This window comes from Marmota marmota, unplaced genomic scaffold, assembly GCF_001458135.2.
Source record: "Marmota marmota marmota unplaced genomic scaffold, marMar, whole genome shotgun sequence".
NCBI lineage: Eukaryota > Metazoa > Chordata > Mammalia > Rodentia > Sciuridae > Marmota > Marmota marmota.
The window spans coordinates 5,827,463-5,850,875 of NW_026000205.1; the positions used below are offsets into that span (position 1 = coordinate 5,827,463).

The window sequence follows — 23,413 nt, forward strand, 5'->3', positions numbered from 1 at the left end:
CCAATATATATTAAATGTAAACAATTTGTTTTCCTTCTCCAAATTTTCATTATAAAAATATTCTCTAGTCCAGCATTTTCCCAACTCCTATCTAGATTTGCTGCTGGAATTTTGGAAACTTGTCCCCAGATCTGGCCTTTTTTTTTTTTTTTTTTCCTGGCTAGCATCAGCTCAGTAAAGCCTTTTATTCCTGAATACTTCTTTCTCAACTGGTTAATGACAATCTCTCAGATGAATCGACACATTACAGAACTCAAGTCAGTCTGTGTGACTCGTGTTCACCTAGCAGCATGGAGAAGCATGGAGACACAGTTCTATCTGACACTGAGGGATTTGGTGGGTTCAGCAGAGACAAGGCCTGAGAGGGAGCAGCTCAGAATCAATCATCACCATCATTCCAGGTCACAAAATGATGACAACTCGTAGTGTGGCTATGTACCTGGCACTGTTCTAGGCACTTTCACCCACTTAACCCTGGCGGCAACATTGTAAGGGACGGTCACCTGCACTGCACGTGGGAAAATGAGGCAGAGAGGGTCAAGGATCTTGGCCAAGGTCTGCAGCTATTTATATGAACCAACACAGGCTACTAACTCCAATGCTTTGCTATAACAGGAGCTCCAGAGGGAAACTGAGAACCAGTGCTTTAGGAATGGAAAATGGGGACCAGAAGTGAAGACTCACTTCTATTATTTACCCCGTATGTACATGTATTATTTGTTCAAATGTAGCTTCTTCTTGCTTTTGTTTTTTGGTACTAGGGATTGAATTCAGGGGAACTGAACCACTGAGTCATATCCCGAGCCCTTCTTATTTTTTAATTTTGAGGCAGGGTCTCCTTAAGTTACTTAGCACCTACCTCACTAGGTTGCTAAGGCTGGCCTTGAACTTGCAATCTTCCTGCCTCAGTCTCATGAGTTGCTGGGATTAAAGGCCTGCATCCCTGTGCCCTGCTTAACTTTGTGTGGTACTAGGGATTGAACCCAGTAGCTCTCTACCACGGGGCTACATCCCCAACCCCATTTTTATATTTTTTAGTTAGAGGGAAGGTCTCATTAAGTTATCAAGGCTGTCTTTGACCTTGTGATCCTCCTGCTTCAGCCCCCTCAGTCACTTGATTCTTTGGGTTACTGGGGATTGAATGGCAGAGTCACTTTACCACTGAGCTACATCCCCATCTGTTTTTAGTTTTTATTTNGAAAAAGCAAAACCACATTCACCACCCCCATCCCCCCACCCTCCCGCGCCACACACACACCAAAAAAAAGGGAAATTTTCCATGCACCTCCCTATCTTGCCGCTTGATGACCACTTGCTCTAGCTAGGGCCGCACCATACCCTTTGCGCATGCGCTCCCCCGCACCCCGGCCGCGCCCTGGGCCTTTGGCGCGCTCTAGGTTCTGCCCCGGGACTTTTGAATTTTTGGCCTTTGATCCGGTGCGTCTTCCTCCGCCGCTGCCGAGGAATTTATGACGTAGTTCTGCCTGGACCAGGCCGCTTCTCCCACTGACGTCAGGATTTGACCCGCCCACCTCTGCTGGCCCATCTGGTATCCGGGGGCCCGGGGGTCCCCTCGATCCAAGGCTGCACCTTTCTCCAGGGGTTTCCTCCGCCTGGAATGCCCCTGCCTTTCCTTAAGGGTCCAAACGCACTTGTGCTTTTTCTGAAGTGATTTGATCCCCTAGACGCTTCCTCCCTCAAACTGGGACTTCTTCCAGGGTCCCCGCCAGCTGTGATTCATGCAGAGGACATTAAAATTTCTCCCTGCCGCTTCACTCCACAACGTTAACAAAACGTAAGAGGCGGGCCTCGAACCCCAAATCTCCGGAGCCGCGCGCCCTCCCTTTTCTGTTTAACCCACTGGAAACCGTGCGCCGAAATGAGGCGCACGCGCATGGCGCGCTCCCGCCTCCTCTGTCATCCGCATGCGTCCTGAAGCCAACCTTCTCATCAACGCATGCTCAGCTTGCAGCGCATGCGCAGCGAGCTGATTTCAGCTTGGCCGCACGATATTCCTTCTTTCTTCCTGCTTCGGGACGGCCTTCCTTAGGTGCCCCTTCGGGAACGCCGAGGCCGGTACCGGAGGGACCGGTGTCTGTCTGTCACACTCCCGACCCCCAGGCACCTTTTACGGCGGGTGGCTTGTTTTGGAACCTCCCCGCCCCCACCCGATTCCCGTCACGGGAGAGCGCGCGCCGCGCCCCAGGAGCCAATCAGCAGCCGCCCTAGGTAAGGAGCCTGCGAGCCTGCGCGAGGCGCGCGCACCGGCGGGGAGCGGGGACGCGCCGCCAGCCCCGCCCCTCCCTCGACCGTTAACGGGTTGCTGGGACGTCGGCGGGTGTGCGGAACTGAGTAGCGAGCGGAGAGCGGCGGCCAAAGGCCGGGTTGGCGAGAGTCAGGGCGGGAGACACGAATAATGTGAAAATAGAAATTTAGATTCTGGGAGACCTTACTGTAACCTACCCCAAAAGGACTGAGCAGGTCCCTCCGATAACATGTAAAGAGAAACCGAATTTCCGAACTACCGTCTCGGAAAGCCCAGACCGATTCCTGAATCCTAGGGCGACCTTGCAAGCGCCGTGCAAATGGGGTCTGGAGTGGTGGGGTTCCCTAGGGGAGGCCTTTTAAACTGATGCCTAATTACGGGAGGACTGTCCCCACGTAGGAGCCTGTAGGGGGAGTCCTTTACAAAAAAAATGTGTGAAAAGGCTATTAAGTTCTGGCGCGCTGGGTGCCTCAAGAGGATGGGCCAAAGTTCACAAGTTAGGAACTGGGAGTCTCCCCGAATAACTTGCAAGTGTACAATTCTGCAGGATTCCCCCAAAGGGAGCCTGTGAGGAAATGCTGAACGCCACCCCCCAAGAATGTGTAAAATTAGACTTAATTTCTGGGAGGTCACTATAGGAGCCCTGTAAATAGGCACTTAAATGTGCTTCTTAAGTGGTGGGGGTAGTCCCCAAAGCAGCTTGGACACAACATTGGTATCCTTAGATTGCATCTAGGTGGGATAAGTTCAGGGAACTGAGGGGAAAAAGAAGCAGAGCATGTCAGGGATCTTGCCAAGGTCTGCAGCTGTTGATATAAACCCAACACATGCTTTTAATTCCCAATACTTAGCTATAACAGGAGCCTTGTGCTCCCCACAATGGCAGTTAGATAAACTCAAATACTGTACATGGTCCTAAAGTAGTGTGCAAAAGGACACTTATTTGCCTGGGAAGGAGACCCTCATAGGTACGTAAACAGGTCCTTTAGTACCATTGAGGCATGAAAAACAGACACTTAGGCACTGAGGTTTTCAGAATAATATGTAAACAGACACTTAATTGCAGGGGACAAAAGAGTGACCAAGTTCAGGGGAGAGCTCCATCAGAGACTGTAAACAGTCATTTCAGTGCTGAGTGAATCATTTTCCATAAGCATCCGTAAACAGGCCCTTGTCCTCCTGTCTAGGAAGACAGCCTTCAATCCAATTTGTGGCTGAGGGAGAGGTCACATAGCAAGCAGTGAGAGGGGCTAGACGAGCTGCAGTCTGGCTAGCAAAATTGCTCCTGTGTCCTGTAAATAGATACTTCAGTCTGGAAAGTCTCTCTTAAGGCCTGTTTGTGTCATTAAGTACTGAAATATGGGGGTAGGGAGGATTCATAAAGTGATTTAACAGGCACTTAGCAGGGTCAGCAAACTTTTCTATAAAGAACCAAAGAGCAGTTATTTTAAACTCTATAGACCAGTGTCATCTACTCAACTCTGCCATTGTATCAAGAAGGCAGCCATAGATAGTTTGTAAATTGATAGATGTGGCTATGTCCTAATAAAATATTGTGTTTGCAAAAATGAGACAGATCAGATTTGACCCACAGATGAGTTTGTTAAGCTGACTTCTGAGTTAGAGCCCTGTATGGTCCTGTAAATAGTTTAGTACTCAAAATACCTCACCGGAATGATGTACAAACACCTGGGGGAACTGTTCTAAGGACCTATGAACAGATAATTGAATGGTGGAGACTGGGTCAAGTAGATAGCCATATATTATATAACTAATTAAACACTGATGGGACCATTAAGTGAAATTCAGAGTGTGAGGGATGGCAGACCATCAGGAATGAAAGGTGAACTGACACTGAAATGCAGTGGGTTATCAGGTAAACATAGGCCCATGATGCTAGAACCCTAGCCACTCATATACTAGTAACAGGTAATCAAAAGAGGAGCTGTCAAATGAGGGTCATGTTACTCATGTAAGTTACTCATTGTAAGAAAATGACTTGCTGTATTTTGAGTTGGAGAATATTTAATTTTTATGTGAATCTGTCCCTATAAATTGTATTTGTGTTAGAGCATTTCAGTAGTTGAAAATTGTTTTGACTTAGAAGTGAAAGAAATGTTTCTCACTGCCTGCAGAGGCATTTAAGATTAATATGGGATTGCCAAACCTTGGGTCATGTTTTACCATGCCTTCTATTAACTTGCTTCCCATCCCAAGATGGCTGTCTGAGCTCCAGACTGTACACCCACATTCCTTTCAGCCAGGAGGATAAAGAAGCAAAAGGCAAATGCCAGCTTCTATAAAGGAAAGTTTCCTAACATTGCCAAACCATACTTTGGTATCATACCATTGGCCAGAACGTACTTTAGTCATGTGGCCACACCCAGCTACAAACAAAAGCTGAGAAATGAGTCTCAATAAGCCATCTACCTAGCTCAGAACTGAGAATTTGGAAGAAGTAAAGAATGGGTATTGGGAGCCAGCTGGCAGTTGTGCCACAGTTATAGAGCTCTCTTTTGAAAGAAATTCCTGGGGAAGCCAAGTGGAGTGGGAAGAAACTCTCTTTGTCCTGAAATCCCCTCATTCCCTCTGTAGGTGAGCATGTCTGAGTCTGGCCACAGTCAGCCTGGACTCTATGGGATAGAGCGGCGCCGACGGTGGAAGGAGCCTGGCTCTGGTGGTCCCCAGAATCTCTCTGGGCCTGGTGGTCGGGAGAGGGACTACATTGCACCCTGGGAGAGAGAGAGACGGGTGAGTGTCTTGACCCAAGAGCAGCATTCATGGTCCATTTGTTCCACAAATGCTCATTGAGCATCTGCCATGTGTCAGGCTTCAATCTAGGTGCTGAGGATGTATCTGAGCTGACTTCTCATGGAATAAGAAGGTAGAGAATAAAAAAGGGGGATATTTTAGATGATAGCCCCTCTGAAGAGTTGACTTCTGAAGCAGAGACCTAAAGGAAATGAGGGAACAAACCATACCCAAATCTGAGTAGACAGAACAGCAAGTACAAAAGCCCTGAGGTGGCCTGATCTAGTATGTTCAAGGATTAGTCAGGAGGCCAATATGGCTACTGTAGATGAGGAAGGAGGGAGATTGATAGATGAGGACAGAGAGGTGGTAAGCCTTGGAAAGAATTACGGATTTCACTCTGAGTAAAATTGATGTTGGAGGGTTTGAGCTGCCAAAATCTCATGTTTTAAAGAGTTGGTAACAATAACAATAGCAACTGTGTCTATTTATCGAGCAACTTACAGTGTGCTGGTACTGTGCTAAGTGCTTTATCCTGTGGGTCTTCCTAAACCCTTACACCTACCTACCCCATGAAGTAGAACCTTTGACAGTTCTCATTTTCTCTATGAGGAAAATGAACTTAAAAGGCAAAGGGACTTGCCCAAAATCACAGTCAATAAGCTTTGGGGCCAGGCCTCAGATGCAGGTCCAGATTAATCTCAAGCATAACATCATTCTGACTGGGAATCAGGAGGCCTCAGTTGTGCCTCAGCCTTGCTTTGCTCTGCTGTGGAACCCAGAACTGGTCCTCTGGTGCTTTCTCTCTCCGTCTTTTTTTTTTTTTTTGGCATCAGAGATTGAACCCAGGGGCACTTAACCACTGAGCCATAGGGTCTTGTTAAATTGCTTAGGGCCTTGCTAAGTTGCTGAGCTGGCTCTCCTGCTGCAGCCTCCCCAGCCACTGGGATTACAGTTGTGTGCCACCAAGCCCAGCTCTGGGTGCATTCTCTAAGGCCCTGCCTACGTTTGAGATACTTGGTGGAAGAAAGAAAAATTTGGGACCAGTTTCTGAGCCATAAAACTAAAAGTATTAAGAATAATTTTTTCAAGATGAACTGGGCTTTTTTTTCCTATTCTTGGGTCACAGCATAGACTATTCTACGCACATCCTTTTGGAGAATGTCACTGCCTTCCTACACCATCAGCTTTCGTCCCTAAACAAGCAGCTCCCCGGTCTTATCATTGTCTCTGACTTCGCTCCCAAGTCCTGGCAGCTTCCTGACTCACCATGGGTTCCTCACATCTTACACATCCCCTACTGACTTCAGCATCTTCCTGCCATCTCTCCTTGAATTTCTCCTCCCTGTGTCAATGACGGTCCATTGGGCCTCATCCTAGGATGCTCCCTCCCTCCTGCTTCCTCTGCTGGTCAGGTTCCAGTGCTGTACATCCTGCCTTCCACACATATCTATCCATGTCTCTCCATCCCATAGAGTCCAGGCTGACTGTGGCCAGACTCAGACATGCTCACCTAAAAGTCATTCACTTTTCCTTCCCCTCCTGGAAACTTGCTGCCCTTCAGGTATTCCCTAGAAATGTTTCTTCTTTCCAACACACTTTCATGTCACCCTTTTGTTTGTTCTTCTTTGAGCCAAGGAAGTGAGCAGGGTTTAGGTATCTTCAGTGACTGGGTGAAGAAGCAGATCAGTGAGTGGTCAAGATTTTCCCGAGTTACTCAATTAACCAAAGAAGGAATAGGACTTTCCCCTCTTGTAAGCGTGGAGGGGAGTCAGGGGAGTCAGGAAGAGGGCAACATGTGGCAATCAGTCCAGAGCCCTCTGGTGCAGGTCTGAGGAAGAAGTGATCCAGACAGCAAGTACTGCCAGCGGCTCTCACATTGGAAGCACTTGCCTGTGTCAGGGGCCATGCTGGCAGTTTGCAAGTTCTTTCACCTTTTGTCTTCATAATAGTCTTGTGAGGAAGAAACACCTAAACCCACCCACTGGAGGGGGAAACTGAGGCACATGTGAGGGGTAGTTTCTTATTCAAGTTCATAGCCAAAAATAGGTTAGACCAGGTTTGAGCCGATCTGTCTGGCCTCAGAGCCGTGGCTTCTTTCCCCTGGACTTGTTTAATAGAGACAGCTGATCAGAAAGACTCACACCTTCCAGTCCTGAAGCAGGAGGCTCTGACCAATCATTACATTTCATGGTGACTTGGGCGTTGCCCTGTTCGGATAGAGTTGAAGGTCTTCAGATGTAGGTGTCACCCCTGGAGTTGAGGTACTCCCAGATAACCTGGCCTTTTTTGGATAGAACTTTCTAAAGAACAAGGGTCCCCCCAATAAAAGCTCACTTCCAAACGTGCTCTCACTCTCTGGCCAGCCTCTCGTGACTTTCTCTTGTTCTCCCTTTTGGGGAGCCTGAGGCCGAGAGCAGAGAAGCGTCCTGAAGCTTGTGTAAAGGTAATTTGTGTCTGTGTTTTATTTGGTGTCCCTGCAAATTCACCAAGCAACCTTAAGTTCAGCTGCCTGCACAGGTTGGGGGCGGCAAGAATGGATGAGGACATGATTCTGGAGCCAGGCTCCAGTGCTTATTGACTATGTGACTTTGAGCAAGCCAATTAAGCTCTCTGTGCCTCTGTTAAGTGGGAGTAACAGTATCTGTCCCCCAGATGTATTGGTAGGATTGAAGAAGGTAATATGCGGAGGTTTTTTAAGTGATACCTGGCCCCTAAAGGCCATCTGGAGTGTCTAGGAGATCCAGGGGAGCCATTCCTGAGTAATTGCCTTCCCTTGACCACAGGATGGCAGTGAAGAAACGAGCACTTCCGTCATGCAAAAAACCCCCATCATCCTCTCGAAACCTCCAGCAGAGCGGGTGAGCTGGGAAGCACCTTTGGAAGGGGGGAGAAGGGGAGCCATTAGGGAAGAGATCCTCTCCGTTGGCTGAAACCTTCTTACTCCCACAGTCAAAGCAGCCACCACCTCCAACTGCCCCTGCTGCGCCACCTGCTCCAGCCCCTCTGGAGAAGCCCATTGTCCTCATGAAGCCACGGGAGGAGGGGAAGGGGCCTGTGGCTGTGACAGGTGCCTCTACCCCTGATGGCACTGCCCCACCACCTCCTGCAGCCCCTGCACCACCCAAGGGAGAGAAGGAGGGTCAGAGACCTACGCAGCCTGTGTATCAGATCCAGAACCGGGGCATGGGCACTGCCGCACCAACAGCCATGGACCGTGAGTTGGGGCCAGGCAGGCAGGTTGGGAGCTGGCCCCCATCATACGTAGACCTTCACCGCATCCTCTGACTTCTGCTTTTCCTCTCTCCAGCTGTTGTGGGCCAGGCCAAACTACTGCCCCCGGAGCGTATGAAACACAGCATCAAGTTGGTGGATGACCAGATGAATTGGTGTGACAGTGCCATTGAGGTACTGGGATCCCTGCCTACCTGAGCTTCCCTGGGTCCCACACCTTCTGTCCCTTCACCCCTACCTCTGGCTCTCAGTAGGCAACACCAGACAAGACAACTTTCGGGCAGCTACAGCAGTGAATAGGGTCAGAATCAGAAAGTTCTTGCCTAACCAGCCCTGGGTGTCTACCAGCTCAGCTGTGCTAGTTGTTAAACTACTGAAATACTTTGGTAGAGAGGAACTCCCAGATACCCTGGGATCTCTTGTGCCACCTCACAGCAGAGGTGTCTCCTGGATCATGCTGCAGCACTCCTAATTGGTTGAAACTCTTCACTGTCTCAGTGTAGTTCTCAGTCTCATTCCTTAGAGGTCTCCCATTCCAGCTACCCCTGTTCTGGTTCACACCTCACATTCCTCTACAAAAATACCTACCTCCTCTTCTCTGTTGGTTTTTCTCCCCCAAACCTGTCACATCACACTCCTGCTCAGATTATCCCTATGGTGTCCCCGAACTCATAGCAACCTGGACTTATTAGGAAAATATGCCTGGCTCATGTAGTACCTATAATACCAGCTCCTGCTGCCTTTATGTCCACTCTCACATTGACATCAACTGGAGATGTAAAAAAAAAAAGCCTGGCACAGTGGCACACACCTGTAATCCCAGCAGCTCTGGAGGCTGAGGCAGGAACATTGTGAGTTCAAAGGCAGCCTCAGCAAAAGCAAGGCGCTAAGCAACTCAGTGAGACCCTGTCTCTAAATAAAATATAAAATAGGGCTGGGGATGTGGCTCAGTAGGTGAGTGTCCCTGAGTTTAATTCTTGGTACCCCCCCCCAACCCTCAAAGTGTCCAGGCCCTATCCTTCAGCACCATCAAGTAGAAATTTCTGCAGTGATGGAAATGATGTATGTAATGTAGCCACTACCTCTGTATTGGGCTGTTGGAACACTTGAAAGGTGGCTAATACAACTAAGAATCAGATTTTTTTTTTCATACTAGGAATTGAACCCAGAGATATCAGTGAGCCACATCACCAGCCCTTTTTTCATTTTGAGACAGATTCTCACTAAGTTGTGAGACTGGCTTCCAACTTGTGATCCTCCTACTTCAGCCTCCCTAGTCACTGGGATTATAGGCATGAGCTACCATGCCTGGCTAGGAACAGAATTTTTAATTTCCTTTAATTAAGTATCCACATGTGATCAGTGCCCACCATTGAACAGATATTATGCTTTAAGGTATTAAAGCTCATTAACTACTGATTAAGCCCAGTTCATTTGTTTGTTTTTTGGTACTGAGGATTAACCCAGGGGCATGCTACCACTGAGCCAAACACCCCCTATCCCTACCCCCATTGAGAAAGGGATTCACTCAGTTGCCTGGGTTGGCCTTGAACTTGTGATCCTCCTGCTTAATCTTCCCAAGTTGATGGGATTATAAGCCTGTTTCACTGCACCCAGCTCCCCACCCTCCCCTTTTTTTTTTCATAGCTCTTCCCATGATTCTAAGGAACCAAACTTCAGGGAAGCAAGATTTTCCTTGAGTATCTCTTCCGCCCCCTTGTGGTAAAAGGCAGCAAAACTGGTGGACAGAGGCAAAGGTCTCTTTAGAGAGCCTGAATGTTCTGATCTCTGCTTCTGCACACCATTGCCTTTGTCATGCTTCCTAATGTTTTCTACACCTGCCTGAAGCAGGAAGCCTCTCAGAAGTCTATTTCAAGAGCCCTCAGTTACCCATTCCTGTCTTTCCAAACCTGCTCTTTAGTTTCTCTGCCTCTAACCTTCTCTTCTGCAAGATCAAACATCCCTTTTTTCTCCCATGGTGTTTCAGTCACTTTGACTTCCTTTTAGTTTCTTGACCATGCCAGGCTCTTTTCCACAGAACTCTTACAGATATTGTTCTTTGTATCCACAACATTCCACATAACCCCACCATGACACAGAACAGAGGCCTTTTGCCCAAATGAGGAGATTGGGACCGTAGACGTTTTTCTTCCTATCTGATAAAGCAGGTGGGCAAGCCCCAAAGGTTTCTGGGGTCTCCAGTCTTGCTTCAGCACCAACATCTAACATATTTGTGAAAGTCATATTCCTATATTTTCCCACAGTACCTATTGGATCAAACTGACGTGTTGGTGGTTGGTGTCCTGGGCCTCCAGGGGACAGGCAAGTCCATGGTCATGTCATTGTTGTCAGCCAACACTCCAGAGGAAGACCAGAGGTGAGGGGATCAGTTAGGGATGCAGGAGGCCAGGAGGGAGGTGGGCATTCACTTGGGGCAGGGACAGAGTGGGTCTGAGTATTATAAGTGATGTTACCAAAGCAGTTGCTTCTCTTCTCTAGGTCTCAGTTCTTCATTAGAAGAGGATAATTATGGGCTGGACAAAGTCTGCACAGCCAGTTTTGTTCCTTCTTCCCTCCTTTCCTGCTTTTGATAGAGCCCTGGCAGGAAGTTGGATGTTAAGTTGGATTTGGGATAGGTTCAGGCTCAGCCCTGATTGCTTATCAGCCAATTGACCTTGGACAGGTCTCTTTACCTCCCAAATCCCACATTCAAGTGGATTTGGGGAAGAGGAACCCCAAACCTGTCAGATCACACTCAAGAAGGCATAGGTTTCTCATTGTTGTGGTGGTAATGGTGGTTTGTTGTTGTTATTGTTTGAGAGAGAATTTTAATATTTATTTTTTAGTTTTCGGCGGACACAACATCTTTGTATGTGGTGCTGAGGATCGAACCCGGGCGCACGCATGCCAGGCGAGCGCGCTACCGCTTGAGCACATCCCCAGCCCCATCAGCCCTTTAATTTTTATTTTGAGATAGGGTCTAATTCAGTCTCTGAGGGCCTTACTAAGTGCTAAGGCTGGCCTTGAGCTGTGATTGTCCTGCCTAAGTCTCTTGAGTCACTGGCACTCAGCAAGAAGGCAAAAGTTAACAAGAACTTGGCACAGTGCCCAAGTGCTCACAGGATGGTGGCTGATGTGATCTGAGAAATAGAGTGGGGGAAAGAAATCTGGACACAGGGAGTGGGTTCTATACCAGCCTTGGTCCTACTGGGTCTCCCAATTTCTCTATGTTGAGGAGGACCAGAACTGAGAGTCCCCTGGCTTGAACAATATTCTTAAGTAAGGATGAAGCGTGATTATGAAGATAAAGGATAAAGTTTGAGGAGCAGATTTTGGAGGGGGGGGGGATCTTGGGAAAAAAGGCTTAAAACGGGGCAGAAAAGGAAGAAAGGAAGAAATTAGGGAGGGGAGATATTTAATTAAGGAAGACTCAGTATAGACACTGAGAAGGAATAACAGCTGACTCAGGAAGTAAGGGACAGATTCATTATCTTAAAAAAATAGGCATTTTATAAACCAGGTAATGTTACCCACAGGTAGGAATTAGGGAGTCTGTGAACCTCCTAACAGTATATGCAGAATTTTATACCCATCTTCACTCAGGCTACTTTAGGGAGAGAGTCCATACTTTTCATCAGGTCTCAGGGGGCTGATGGAGATCTAGGAAAGGTTAGGAATCACTGTTGTGAGACTATACATCCTCTGGAACTGTAGCTGCGAGGTTCCTCTGCCACTTTTCTCTGTTCTCTGCTCACTCATGCAACTCAGCTTGGCTGCACTTGGGAACAGCTCAGATTTCTTGAAGAACTTTGTTTCCATTTCAACTTTCACCCCCAGGTAGCAAAAATTTCCTGTGGTCCTTTGACCAGATTCTTGAGCTAGAGAAAATCCCATTGGCCCAGCTTATCTTTTTGAGCCATCTCAGCCTATGTAGTAGTAGACTTTGGTACCAACTCTGACTTCAACTCTGATACCATCAGGTCTCATAGGTTATACCTCCTGAATATCTTTATAATTCATCTGTTTTTTCTTTCCTTCATTCCCACCTCTCTGGTCTAAGTCTTTAATATCTCCCTTGAAGGATACCAAGAACCTCCTATCTGATCTCTGCCTTGGTTCAATTCAGCAAGTTGTTTTTTGTTGTTTGTTTTTTAAGTTGTTGATAGACCTTTATTTATTTATTTTTAAAATATTTATTTTTTAGTTGTAGCTGGAAATAATATCTTTATTTTATTTATTTTTATGTGGTGCTGAGGATCGAACCCAGGGCCTCGCATGTGCTAGGTGAGCGCTCTACCACTGAGCCACAACCCCAGCCCGATAGACCTTTATTTTATTTATTTATATGTGGTGCTGATAATCGAAGCCAGTGCCTCACACATGCCAGGCCAGTGCACTACCACCAAGGAGCCACAATCCCAGCCCCAGCAAGTGTATATCAAATGCTTAGTATGTGCCAGGTATTGTGCCAGGTCCTGTGGGAGAATGTAAAACTGACAAAAATCTGCTTTCATGGCATTTATATTTAACAGGGGAGACTGAAAACGAAACAGATCTATCACTTGCCATGTTAGATGATGATAACAAAAGAGGAGGTATGGGGGAGATGGTTGGGCCTAGGTTTGTTTTGAACAGGGTGATCAGGAAGGCCTTTGTAAAGAGAACATTGGAGAAAACTCAGACTTGGGGTGGAGTGTTCCAGTGAGAGGCAATGGCAAGTGCAAGTCTTTGAGGTGGGAACTTCCCAAAGTATGTGCAAAATAGTGTGGAGGCTAAGGAGCTGGAGCAGAGGAAGCAAGAAGGGCAGTCAGTAGCTGTAAGCACTTGCTCAGTATGAGCAGGGCCCTGGGTTTGATGCCCAGCACCACAAATAAAGAACAGGAGTCGGGGCTGGGGATGTGGCTCAGTGGTAGAGCGCTTGCCTTGCATGCGTGAGGCACTGGGTTCAATCCTCTGCACCACATAAAAATAAATAAATACAATAAAGTTATTTAAAAAAAAAAAAAAAAGAACAGGAGTCATAGGACATGAGGTCAGAGAGACAAAGGGAGGCTTCAGTCCTGGGCCTTAGGAGTCATTCTCTGTTCTTGCCACCCACAGTCCTTTCCTTTACTTATCAGGGGCTTCTCTAGGCTCAAAGACAATAGCCCCAGCTCCTGACCATGTCCTACAAGGTCCTTTGTGGCCTCTTTCTGCTGCTACCTCTTCCTGTGTCCCACTGTTCCATTCTTTCTGCTCTTACCAGTACTTTCTACAAGCCACCTTTCTTTTCCTGAAATAGCCCTCTACATCCAACTCCTCTCTCTCTCTCCTGCACACCCACCTAATTAACTCTCTCTTTGTCTCCCCCACAGTGTCATTTCCCTCTTCATGGCAGCTCTTCCCGGTTCCACCAACTGCATTGTCCCCCCTCAGTGCTACACACCTCTTCTTTCTACTGCCCACAGTTACCAATTTCCTTTGATTTCTAAGCTCCACAGAAGCAGAGACTGTGTCTTTCTTGTTCACTGCTCAGTCCTGGTACCTGGCAGATAGGAGGTTTTCGTGCAGTGTTTGTGAAGTGGGCGGATGCCTGCTCTGTGACAAGACAATGGAGCATCTTCAGGAGATAGAAATTACCCTTCAGGAGGCAGATACTATTATTCTGGTTTTTCAGGTTGAAAGAGAAAATCATTCGGTCACAAAGTTGACTTTAGTAGTGGAGGGCAAGACCGAGCTCTGCCTCCTTTACCCTCATGTTCCCAGCACCCAGCACAGGTAGAAATGAGACTTGCCTAGGGGAGGAATTGAGAACCAAGACTCCAAACTGTCTTTCACCATGGGGCTGGAGAGCGTTCAGTGCTGTCCTCGTGCCTGGCATACAGCAGGAACACTCGGTAACTAGGAGCAAGAGACTATGTAATTGCTGTATACTAGGCACTATTCTAAGGGCTTTGCATATATTAACTTCACAGTAATCCTAAAAGTTTGTGTACTGTTGTTATCCCCAGTTTATAGATGGGCAAACTGAGGAGAAAGGGAACAAGCCACAGAGCCAGGAAGAGAGAGAGCTGAGATTTTAATCCTGGCAGTCTGGAGAGTCTCTGCTCTTAAATACCTCAGTCTACTAATCTATGGGCAGAAGTAAAGGCACAGGTTACAAAACATGACCCCCTTTGGATACGAACCCCAGATGGAAGGCTTAGTGGGCAGCAGGAAACTGCATCTTCCTGCTTTTGGGGTTCTACTCTGAATTGTCAAGGCCCAGAACCAGCAACTCACCACTGCCTTCTCCTCATCACAGGGCATATGTTTTCCGGGCCCAGAGTGCTGAAATGAAGGAACGAGGGGGCAACCAGACCAGTGGCATAGACTTCTTCATCACCCAAGAACGGATTGTCTTCCTGGACACACAGGTGCCAGCACCACACTTGCCTCACCTTCCCACGCTCAGCCCCATGCTAGGGGGTTATGAAGCCAGAACCTTGAGTGGCTTCCATGTGCACCCGGCCAGGCCATGCTTGTACTGGATGCCCCTGGTCAGGTTGTGTCTTTTCTTGGCCCTTAATCTCTTCAAGTCAGGTTTTGCCCCTCCTATTCACTGCACACTGTGGTCTGAAGGCTCTTCTAGCACATTTCCAGTGCTTTCAAGTATGAGACCAGAGCCTGACCCTTTAACTCTTACCAGCTAGGAAACTTGACATTTTAACCCCCTTAATCCTCAAGTCTTTATCAGCAAATGGAGATGAGAGTTGTACTTAGCATCTTAGGAGTTTTGAGGATTCAGTGGAGCAGTCCAGGCCCAGTAAGTAACTGGGACGTGGCATGAGGTTAGTGCTCAGACTTGTATCGTCGTTAGAACTGACCTGTCATGCATTTGCTTGGCAGCTTTCCTCAGCTGCTCCCTAGCTGTCAGGCAGAGTCCCGGTTCCTCAGCCTGACATTGAATTCTGTGGCTTGACTCCTTCAGTCTCCTCTCCTCAACTCTGGAGTCACCAGCCTCACACACAAGAGCTCTTCTCCAGGGCCCTCTCCTCTCTGGCCTCTGTGCATCCTGTTGTCTTTACCTGAAACCAACAGTGACTGTTGCAGACTTGATCACGTTGTTCAGCATTTCCATTCCTCAGTTTTTTCGAGTGGGGAAATATATTGCCCACCTCCTAGGGTGTTTGTGAAGTTTCAAAGACCAATACAAGTGAAGTCCTAATGGTAGTGCTCAGCTTGAATTGAGTGCTAAATGCACTTCGTATTGTCACGATAGACAGCTGAACCTTCTCCCTGAGGAGTCCCGTGGGGGTGGCCTCCTCTCAGAAGCCTCCCGCCTCTGATGCCCACTGTTGCCCAGGTGCACTTCCCTTCACAGCAAGTGCTTTGCCAGTGTGTGCTGCCACTCCCCACCTGTCATGCTTTCAGGGCACAGGGCCTGGGCCATAGTTGGTGCTCATACTTGGTAGAACAGCATTCTGGTCACTGGGTATTGATGATAGAGAGTGGAAAACCTACAAATATGAGGTGAGCACTGTGTGCCAGGCCCTGTGCAGGGGCCACCAGGACCTAGAGACAAACCCACCTGGCTGTGGGCTGAGTCCGAGGCCTGTGAGGGGAAGAAAGGAAGGTAAGATGTAACAGAGTCCTGCTTGGGTTTTAGAGTCCTAGAAAGCGAGCAGTTGTGAAAGCCCTTGCCAAAAGAATTCCACTCGCCACAGTAAGTAGTAGTGACTGTGGAAGTGATTTAACTCTTATCATTTTTCAGTGGAATGGCCCTTTAAGAAAAGTTGTCGAGCTCACCACTGAACTTTTACATGCACTGATGTAATTTTTAAATCCTCACCGGATTTCACACTACTAGTTGTTTTTGACCTAAGTAATTATCATAGCACAATTTTGAAAGCATATGAAACAACTAACAACAAAAAGAGTCTTTAAGGGATGTGACTCATTCAAGTAAATGATAAATTTATTAGCACCAGGAGACGTCTTCTCTTTGGGCCTGAGGTGCTTTCGAGCAGTGATGATTTGTAAAGGAGCTGGGGGAAGCGTATCTGCTTTGAAATTTTTTCCATTTACCCTCCTTTACCCTCCTCCTGCTACCTAGCACTGTACTAATTAGAAATTGCCTGCTTCTGTTTCTTTGTCTGAAGACTGTATGGAAGTCTGGTGGCTGTGATCGGTCCCTTCCCTCACTTTGTCTTCTCTCCTGTGCTCCAGCCTATCCTGAGCCCCTCCATCTTGGACCATCTCATCAATAATGACCGCAAACTGCCTCCAGAGTACAACCTTCCCCACACCTATGTTGAGATGCAGGTAAGGGAGCCTAGCCAGACCAAGGGTGAGGATTTTACACTCCCCTCCCACCCTCTCAGGATCTGTGATGGGAGCTGCATGTGGTTGTCGACTTAGTGTCTGCTTCATAAGAGCCCTGGGTGCCCTGAGAGCTGTAGGAAGAGGACAGCATGAAGAATCAGATCTGGCTCGGCTCCTGCCCCTTTCCCTTCAAGCTGCAGCATCCTCCTTTGTAAAACGGGGCAGTGCCTGCTGCCTGCCCTAGTCAGGATTGGCCTGTAAGGGAGCCTGCACAGCGCCTGGCAACAGAAAGTGCTTGAAGGCTCTGAGGCCATTGCCCTGCTGCTCTCTCAGCTTAGTCCTAGGATCAAGAACCATAGTCTGGGCATCAGAGACCCTCAATTCTGTTGTTCCTTCCTACCCGTCTTAGTCACTCCAGATTGCCGCCTTCCTCTTCACGGTCTGCCATGTGGTGATTGTCGTCCAGGACTGGTTTACAGACCTCAGTCTGTACAGGTGAGGAGTGGGTCAGGATGGGGAGTAAGGTGTGAGACAAAGGCCCTGAGACTGAACCCACAGGCCCAAGGTCTCACAAGTTTCACACAGCAGCCCGTTGGAGTGGGTCTTCCCCACCTAACCCCCTCCCCAAAGATGCATATGCACTTGAAACCCTCACTGACTTCACATGGCTCAGAATAATATTCAAAGGCCTTCCATGCTTGCCTTACAAGCTCCTATGCATCTGATCACCTTGCTGAGCTCTACTCCTGCTTGCCCTTACTTCCTCCATTAAAGACATATGGGCTTTGTGATTCTTCCTCCTCCAGCTCAGGATCGTTGCATGCCATTCCTCAGCCGGAAACACTTTTCCTGCAGATCTTCTCAGACTCCTTCATACTGCTTGGGTCAACCTCAGGCCCTCCCTGACAATATATAACAACATCCCCTGGGACTTCCCCCACCCACTGTTTTCCTTCATTGCACTTACCACTCCAGTGGGAGGTTATGGATCTCCTGATGATCTCTGTCCCCTACAAGAGTGTGAGCCACAGGAGGGCAGGGTCCCAGGCACGTCATACAGTGCTTGGCTTGGCACAAGGTAGATATTTAATACAAAGTTGTGAATGAAGAGCACAAGGACTGGGCTTGTCTGGTCTTTGGAGTTTTGTTTTCCATCTCCTCCAGGCATGTATGCCATCCCTCTGCTGCCTTGGCAGGTGGGCAAAAAAAGATAGGACCTGAGGAATCCTGCCTGCAGCAGCTGTAGGTTCCAGAAATGCACCCAGACAAGGCCTGCTCAAAACTTTTGGCCTCAAGGATCCTTCTTGGCCTCAGACTCCAGAAGGAACCTTGAGAGGAAGAGGGTAGCAGCTTTGGGCACAGAGCCTAGGCAGAGGGAAGGGACAGGCTCACAGGGAAGAGAAAACTGGGAATATGAAGCAGATGTCTTCAAACTCAGGCAGTTGAGGATTTGAGTCCTAGTTCTTATTAGATGTCTTTCCTTTCCTCAGTTCCTCATCAGCAGAACTGTTGGTGCAGATTGAGTTTAAAGAAATCAAAGCAATCAGCATAGCACCTGTAACAATTGGTGAGGGAGATGAGCTGTGGGCTTGGCCACTGCTAGAACCAGATCTGTGATCAGAACTGAGTGACTTAATTCTGAAACAGTCCCTCCTGCCACCATCCTCTGGGATTCATTCACATGACAAGTACATTGAACATTGTGGATGTCAGGTGCTGGCATACATGGGTGAACGAAACAGATAAAGCAGACTGCTCTCATGGAGTTTTATGTTCTGGTGGGAATATTGGCTCCCCAGTAGGCACATGAAAGAGCCTTGTTGTTAAGCCATTTTCTGCAGGTGGGTTTCTCAGAGTAGGTGGGCCCCTTAAAATTGTGGTAATGTTTTTGTTTATGAGGAGAAAGTCCACACATTTTATTAGACCCCATTATCCCTTATCTTGGATAACAGGTTTATTTTATTTACTTTCACATATTGGGAAAGTTTATTTCAAAATAGCACAAACTGAAAACATGCCCACATAAAAACCTGCACACAGATATTTATAGCACCTTTATTCGTAATTGCCAAAACTTGGAAGCAACCAAAGTGTCTTGCAAAAGGTGAATGGATAAAGAAACTGGTGCATCCAGACAATGGCATATTATTCAGTGCTAAAAAGAAGTGAGCTATTAAGCTATGAAAAGACACAGAGGAAACTAAAATGCTTATGAGAAAGCCAATATGAAAAGGCTGTGTACCATGTGGTTCCAACTTTATGACTTTAACTTTACAAAAATGCAGAACTGTGGAGACAGTAAACAAATAGTGGTTGCCAGGGGCTGGGGGTGGAGGGAGGGAGGATTTGGCAGAGCACAGAAGACTTTTTTAGGGCAGTGAAAGTACTCTGTAAGGTGCTGTAATGGTGAGTACATGTCATCCTAATTTGTCCAGATTCAGAATGCGCAACACAGAGAGTGAACCCTAATGTAAATTATGGGTTTGGTAATAACCATGTGTCAGTGTAGGATCATCAGTAACAAATGCACTACTCTTACAGGGGCTCTTGATGGTGGGGGAGGCTGTGGGGGTGGGGGCGCAGGAGGTATATGAGAACTCTGTACTTCTTGCTCAATTTTGCTGTGAACCTAAAGCTTCTAAAAAATAGTCGTTTTGTTTTGTTTTGTTTTTGAGCCAGGGTCTATGTTGCCCAAGCTAGGCTCAAGTGATCCTGCCACCACAGCCTCTCAAATAACCGGAACTACAGATGCATGCTACCATAACTGGCTATTTTTTAAAAATATGGTAAACACATAAAATTTTTGCACAGTTGACATAGTTCCATGGATTGGTGTCTGAGGGTTGTCTCTGAACTCCTTAAAATTGTGTGAGAAATACGGCATGTATGTGACTATAGCTTTCATCAGAATTTCAAGGGGCACCCCACACCCAGACTGGGGGGTAAGGAGTGCAAGTGTTTATTGCTCCTGCAATAATAAACAGCCTTTCACTCCAAACCCCCAGGTTCCTCCAGACAGCAGAGATGGTGAAGCCCTCCACTCCGTCCCCCAGCCACGAGTCCAGCAGCTCATCAGGCTCTGATGAAGGCACTGAGTACTACCCCCACCTGGGTACGAGGTTTCCTGGGGGCTAGAGGAACGGGCAGGAAGAAGGAGGAGGGAGTGAAAGCCATGAGCCTCAGGAAGCAGGGAGAGCAGATGTGGGATCTGGAATGAGCACGTAGGAGAGTTGTGAAGAGGGAAATCAAAAGGGATTAGCTGCTGCTTCCTCTCAGATTCCCGCTGCCTCAGTACAGTCCTGGCCACCAAGCCTAGGATCAGAAAGGATCTGCCTATTTCTGGGTCCCTGGCACTTCTTGGTATAGGGCTCAAGAAAGGAGTGTTGGGTTGATTGGAAGAGCCCTCAGGTGCCTGTTCTTCCTCGTCCAGCCTTTGTACCTGCCACTCCTTTCCTGCAACATCCTTGGTTCACCTTCTGCAAAGATCTCGTTCATTTATGACCCTCTACCCCATGCAGGGTCTTCCCTACCTCCCCGGCCTTGCTAAGCCCCTTATGCTGCTTATCACACTCCCAATCGTATGGCCGTCTTCCTCCTCATCTTTCCATTAGACTGGCTGCTCCTTGAGGGCAGAAACCAGTTCTGACTTGTCCCTGGGACTCTAGAATCTCCCTGCACAGGGCTTGGCATTAAGGTGAGGTTACAGAAATATTGATGGTGATATGAACTCCAGGTGAGGGCAGATCTTTAGGGTGAGAAAGGGGACTCTGTGAGAGCCAGCACTGCCTTCCTCACGCAGCCTGTCTGCTCCCGCCCTCAGTCTTCCTACAGAATAAAGCTCGCCGGGAGGACTTCTGTCCTCGGAAGCTGCGGCAAATGCACTTGATGATCGACCAGCTCATGGCGCATTCCCACTTGCGTTACAAGGGTGAGAACCACCTTCTAGCTAAATAGCAGCTTTCTAACCCATGGTACGATCCCCTGGCAGAGACCCCCAGACCTCCTGACTCTGGCTCTAACATTATCTACTCTCACCCCCCTGACCCACAGTGTGGTATCTGTAGGCTGAAGTATTTTCCTCCTCTAGGTACTCTGTCCATGTTACAGTGCAATGTCTTTCCTGGGCTCCCGCCTGACTTCCTGGACTCTGAGGTCAACTTGTTCCTGGTGCCCTTCATGGATAGTGAAGCAGAAAGTGAGACCCCACCAAGGGCAGGTATTCTTCAAGGGAATCGGGGCCATGGGGAGATAGCCTTCCCTGGGGTCGGAGATGAAATAGGCTGTCCTGATCTGGGAGTGACATGGACCTGAGAAAAGATGTCCCTAAAGTGCTTGGACCCTTTCTTAGGAACCTGTTCAGAGTCGTGAGGGTATAGGAAGAGTTGGATTGGGGCTGAACTCTGAGGTGTTCTTGAAGCCAAGGATGCTGATTGCAGGGAGACCTTCCTGCAGTCTGCCTGTCTTATTCTCCCCACCCCACTCTCCAGGGCCTGGTTCCAGCCCACTCTTCTCCCTGCTGCCTGGGTACCGTGGCCACCCTAGTTTCCAGTCTTTGGTGAGCAAGCTCAGGAGCCAAGTGATGTCCATGGCTCGGCCACAGCTGTCACACACAATCCTTACTGAGAAGAACTGGTAAGAGCTTTTTGTAGAGGGTCAATTAGAGGTGCCCCACCCTACTGCAAACAAAAGGAGGGTCTCAGAGATCTGTGTGACTTCATTTAGCCCTCCTCTCCAGACCTCAGCATCCTTTTCTGGAGCAGTGATGATTGCTGCCGTCTTAGAAACACCTTATCCGTGCCAGGCAGCATGCCGTTTCATGACTTTGGATCCTCCTGATTAGCAAGTGGGGGGCGGGTAACAGGTCTTTTCACAAGATTTTATTGGTTGTAAATTTAGCCTCAGAGAAAAGTGTCATATAGAAAGGTCACACTTGATTGTTAAGAGAAGGATCAATGAGCCTAGTTAAACCTGAAGATCCAAGGACCTGAGTGAACTAGCCTTACAGGAGAAGGGAACCAGAAGCCAACAGGAGCCACAGGCGCTGTGTTCAGCTCTCAGTGGGTAGCTCCGTCTCACTGTCTTCCTCCACTTTCCTCCTGCTGACTCTCCCCCTGCTTCCACATGCCACTAAACTTCTTTTCTAGCCAATACTTTACATGACTTCTGTGTCCAGAGCCCACAGCAAATGGGTCCAGGCCTGCCTCATTTTATTTCCAAGAGAAACAAATATGAAAAATAGCTTGGCTCCGTGCAGCCCCGCTTCCTTGGCTCCCCATGGTCTGTTTTCAGTTGGCTGTGGCCAGGAGGGGCTAGGAGTGCAAACACAGCAGGAAGACACGCGGGGCTTATAGGGGGCCAGCTGGTGTTCAGCCTCACTCTGCTTCTCCCGCTGGTCTGAGCCAGGGCCCAGTGGGGATGGGGAGGACCTGGCTGGTAGAGGTTGTGCAGCTGCTGCAAAAATGTTTTCCACCATCACAACATTGGAGGGAGGTAGGAGTAAAAACCTTCCCCCACAGAGGCCACAACTGAGAGGGTTAGGAGGTTTGACTCAGATATGGCACCTGAAGTTTTCCTTGGAGCCCAGCACCTAGCTCCAGTTCCCTGGGTGAGATGAGAGAACCAGGGCCGCCTTCCATTGAGGTTGGCGTCTTCCCTGTGTCTCAGTCAAGGGAAGTGGGCTCTGAGAGACTCTGGAGTCATGTGCTGGGCCATAACACGGCCTCCATTCTCCCACCTGCCCAGGGGCCTCGGCCATAGCCACCCTGACTGTTGACCTCCTCTCACAGGTTCCACTATGCTGCCCGGATCTGGGATGGGGTGAAAAAGTCTTCTGCTCTGGCAGAGTACAGCCGCCTGCTGGCCTGATGCCAAGGGGAGGAGAACGCCATGCAGGGAGCCTCCTGGGTCCTCAGTGGACAGTGAGGAGCACACACGTCCTTCCCCTGGTGGGGTGGAGAGTGGAGCAGACCTGACGGATGAGGGATCGTGACTTCCCCGCCCAGAGACATGAGGTGTCCAGGACCAGGCTCTGCACCCTCAATTCCTGGGGGTTTGCTCAAGGGGTGACTTTAAGAGATCCCACCCCAACATGGGATGAGCAGCCTATCCTAAGTCCCCCATAGGGACAGGCAGTGGGAGGAGTTAAAGTGGTCACCAGGAAGCCCCAAGCCTTGTCTTGACTCCCTCTTTAGGGACAGGAGCATCAGGCCCCTCTCCCAGGCTCCAGGACCTTCCCTGGAAGGTGAGATGGGATCTAGAGTGCTCTGTATTGGGGTGGATCTGGTGGTTTGAATAAACATGGTCATGCAAGTCTGTCATCATGCTCCTCTTATTCCATCCCCTCCACCCAGCGTACGGACCCGGGCAGTTATTCTTGTCTCCCCATTGGCTCTTAAATGACCTTGCCTCAAGGACACATCCATCCAGTATGGGGCACCGACTTCAGGAACAGAGATCAGTGTCTGCTAAGATGGAAGCCCCCAGAAAGGGCTGTTCTGCTTTCCTAGGTTGCATGGAGTCTCCCATCCCTGTGTTTTGAATGGGAGAGTACACTGTCCAGCTAAATGTGGTGACCACGCTCTTCTGCTCTCTTGACAATGGCTGCCTTCGGGTTAAATGCCTAGTTAAATAGAATACTTTTGTTTTAAAACAGAACTTGTCCTTAGTTAAATATAGTACTTATCCTTAATTCAAATATCTTACCTTATCCTTACAGACAGTGCCTGCTGTTGGCTAAATACAGTGGCTCCCTTCCCTTGTAAAACTCATTTCCTCTTAAAACTGGAGTCCCTACCTTTCATTTAAATCTGGAATCTACCCTCAGTTAAATGTACTGTACAGTTCAATATAGAGCCAACCCTCATCTGCTCAGTTAAATAC

General features: G+C 48.3%; 1 protein-coding gene across 4 annotated transcripts; it reads left to right on the plus strand.

The window, feature by feature from the left end:
- The first annotated feature begins 1,954 nt into the window (after positions 1 to 1,954).
- On the plus strand, positions 1,955 to 22,846 carry Smg9 (SMG9 nonsense mediated mRNA decay factor). 4 transcript variants are annotated; one of them, XM_015496745.2, is made up of 14 exons: positions 1,955 to 2,229; positions 4,862 to 5,017; positions 7,804 to 7,878; positions 7,970 to 8,234; positions 8,328 to 8,425; positions 10,516 to 10,628; positions 14,535 to 14,646; positions 16,439 to 16,534; positions 16,944 to 17,029; positions 19,540 to 19,646; positions 20,355 to 20,462; positions 20,622 to 20,750; positions 21,022 to 21,166; positions 22,321 to 22,846. In XM_015496745.2, exons 2-14 carry the CDS (start codon positions 4,868 to 4,870, stop codon positions 22,397 to 22,399), a joined length of 1,563 nt encoding a protein of 520 aa, XP_015352231.1. In that variant the 5' UTR covers positions 1,955 to 2,229; positions 4,862 to 4,867; the 3' UTR covers positions 22,400 to 22,846. The 4 variants fall into 4 exon arrangements, with proteins under 4 accessions (XP_015352231.1, XP_015352232.1, XP_048646719.1 ...); XM_015496746.2 differs by having other exon boundaries at positions 7,979 to 8,234; XM_048790762.1 differs by lacking the exon at positions 4,862 to 5,017 and having other exon boundaries at positions 7,979 to 8,234.
- The last annotated feature ends 567 nt before the right edge of the window (positions 22,847 to 23,413 follow it).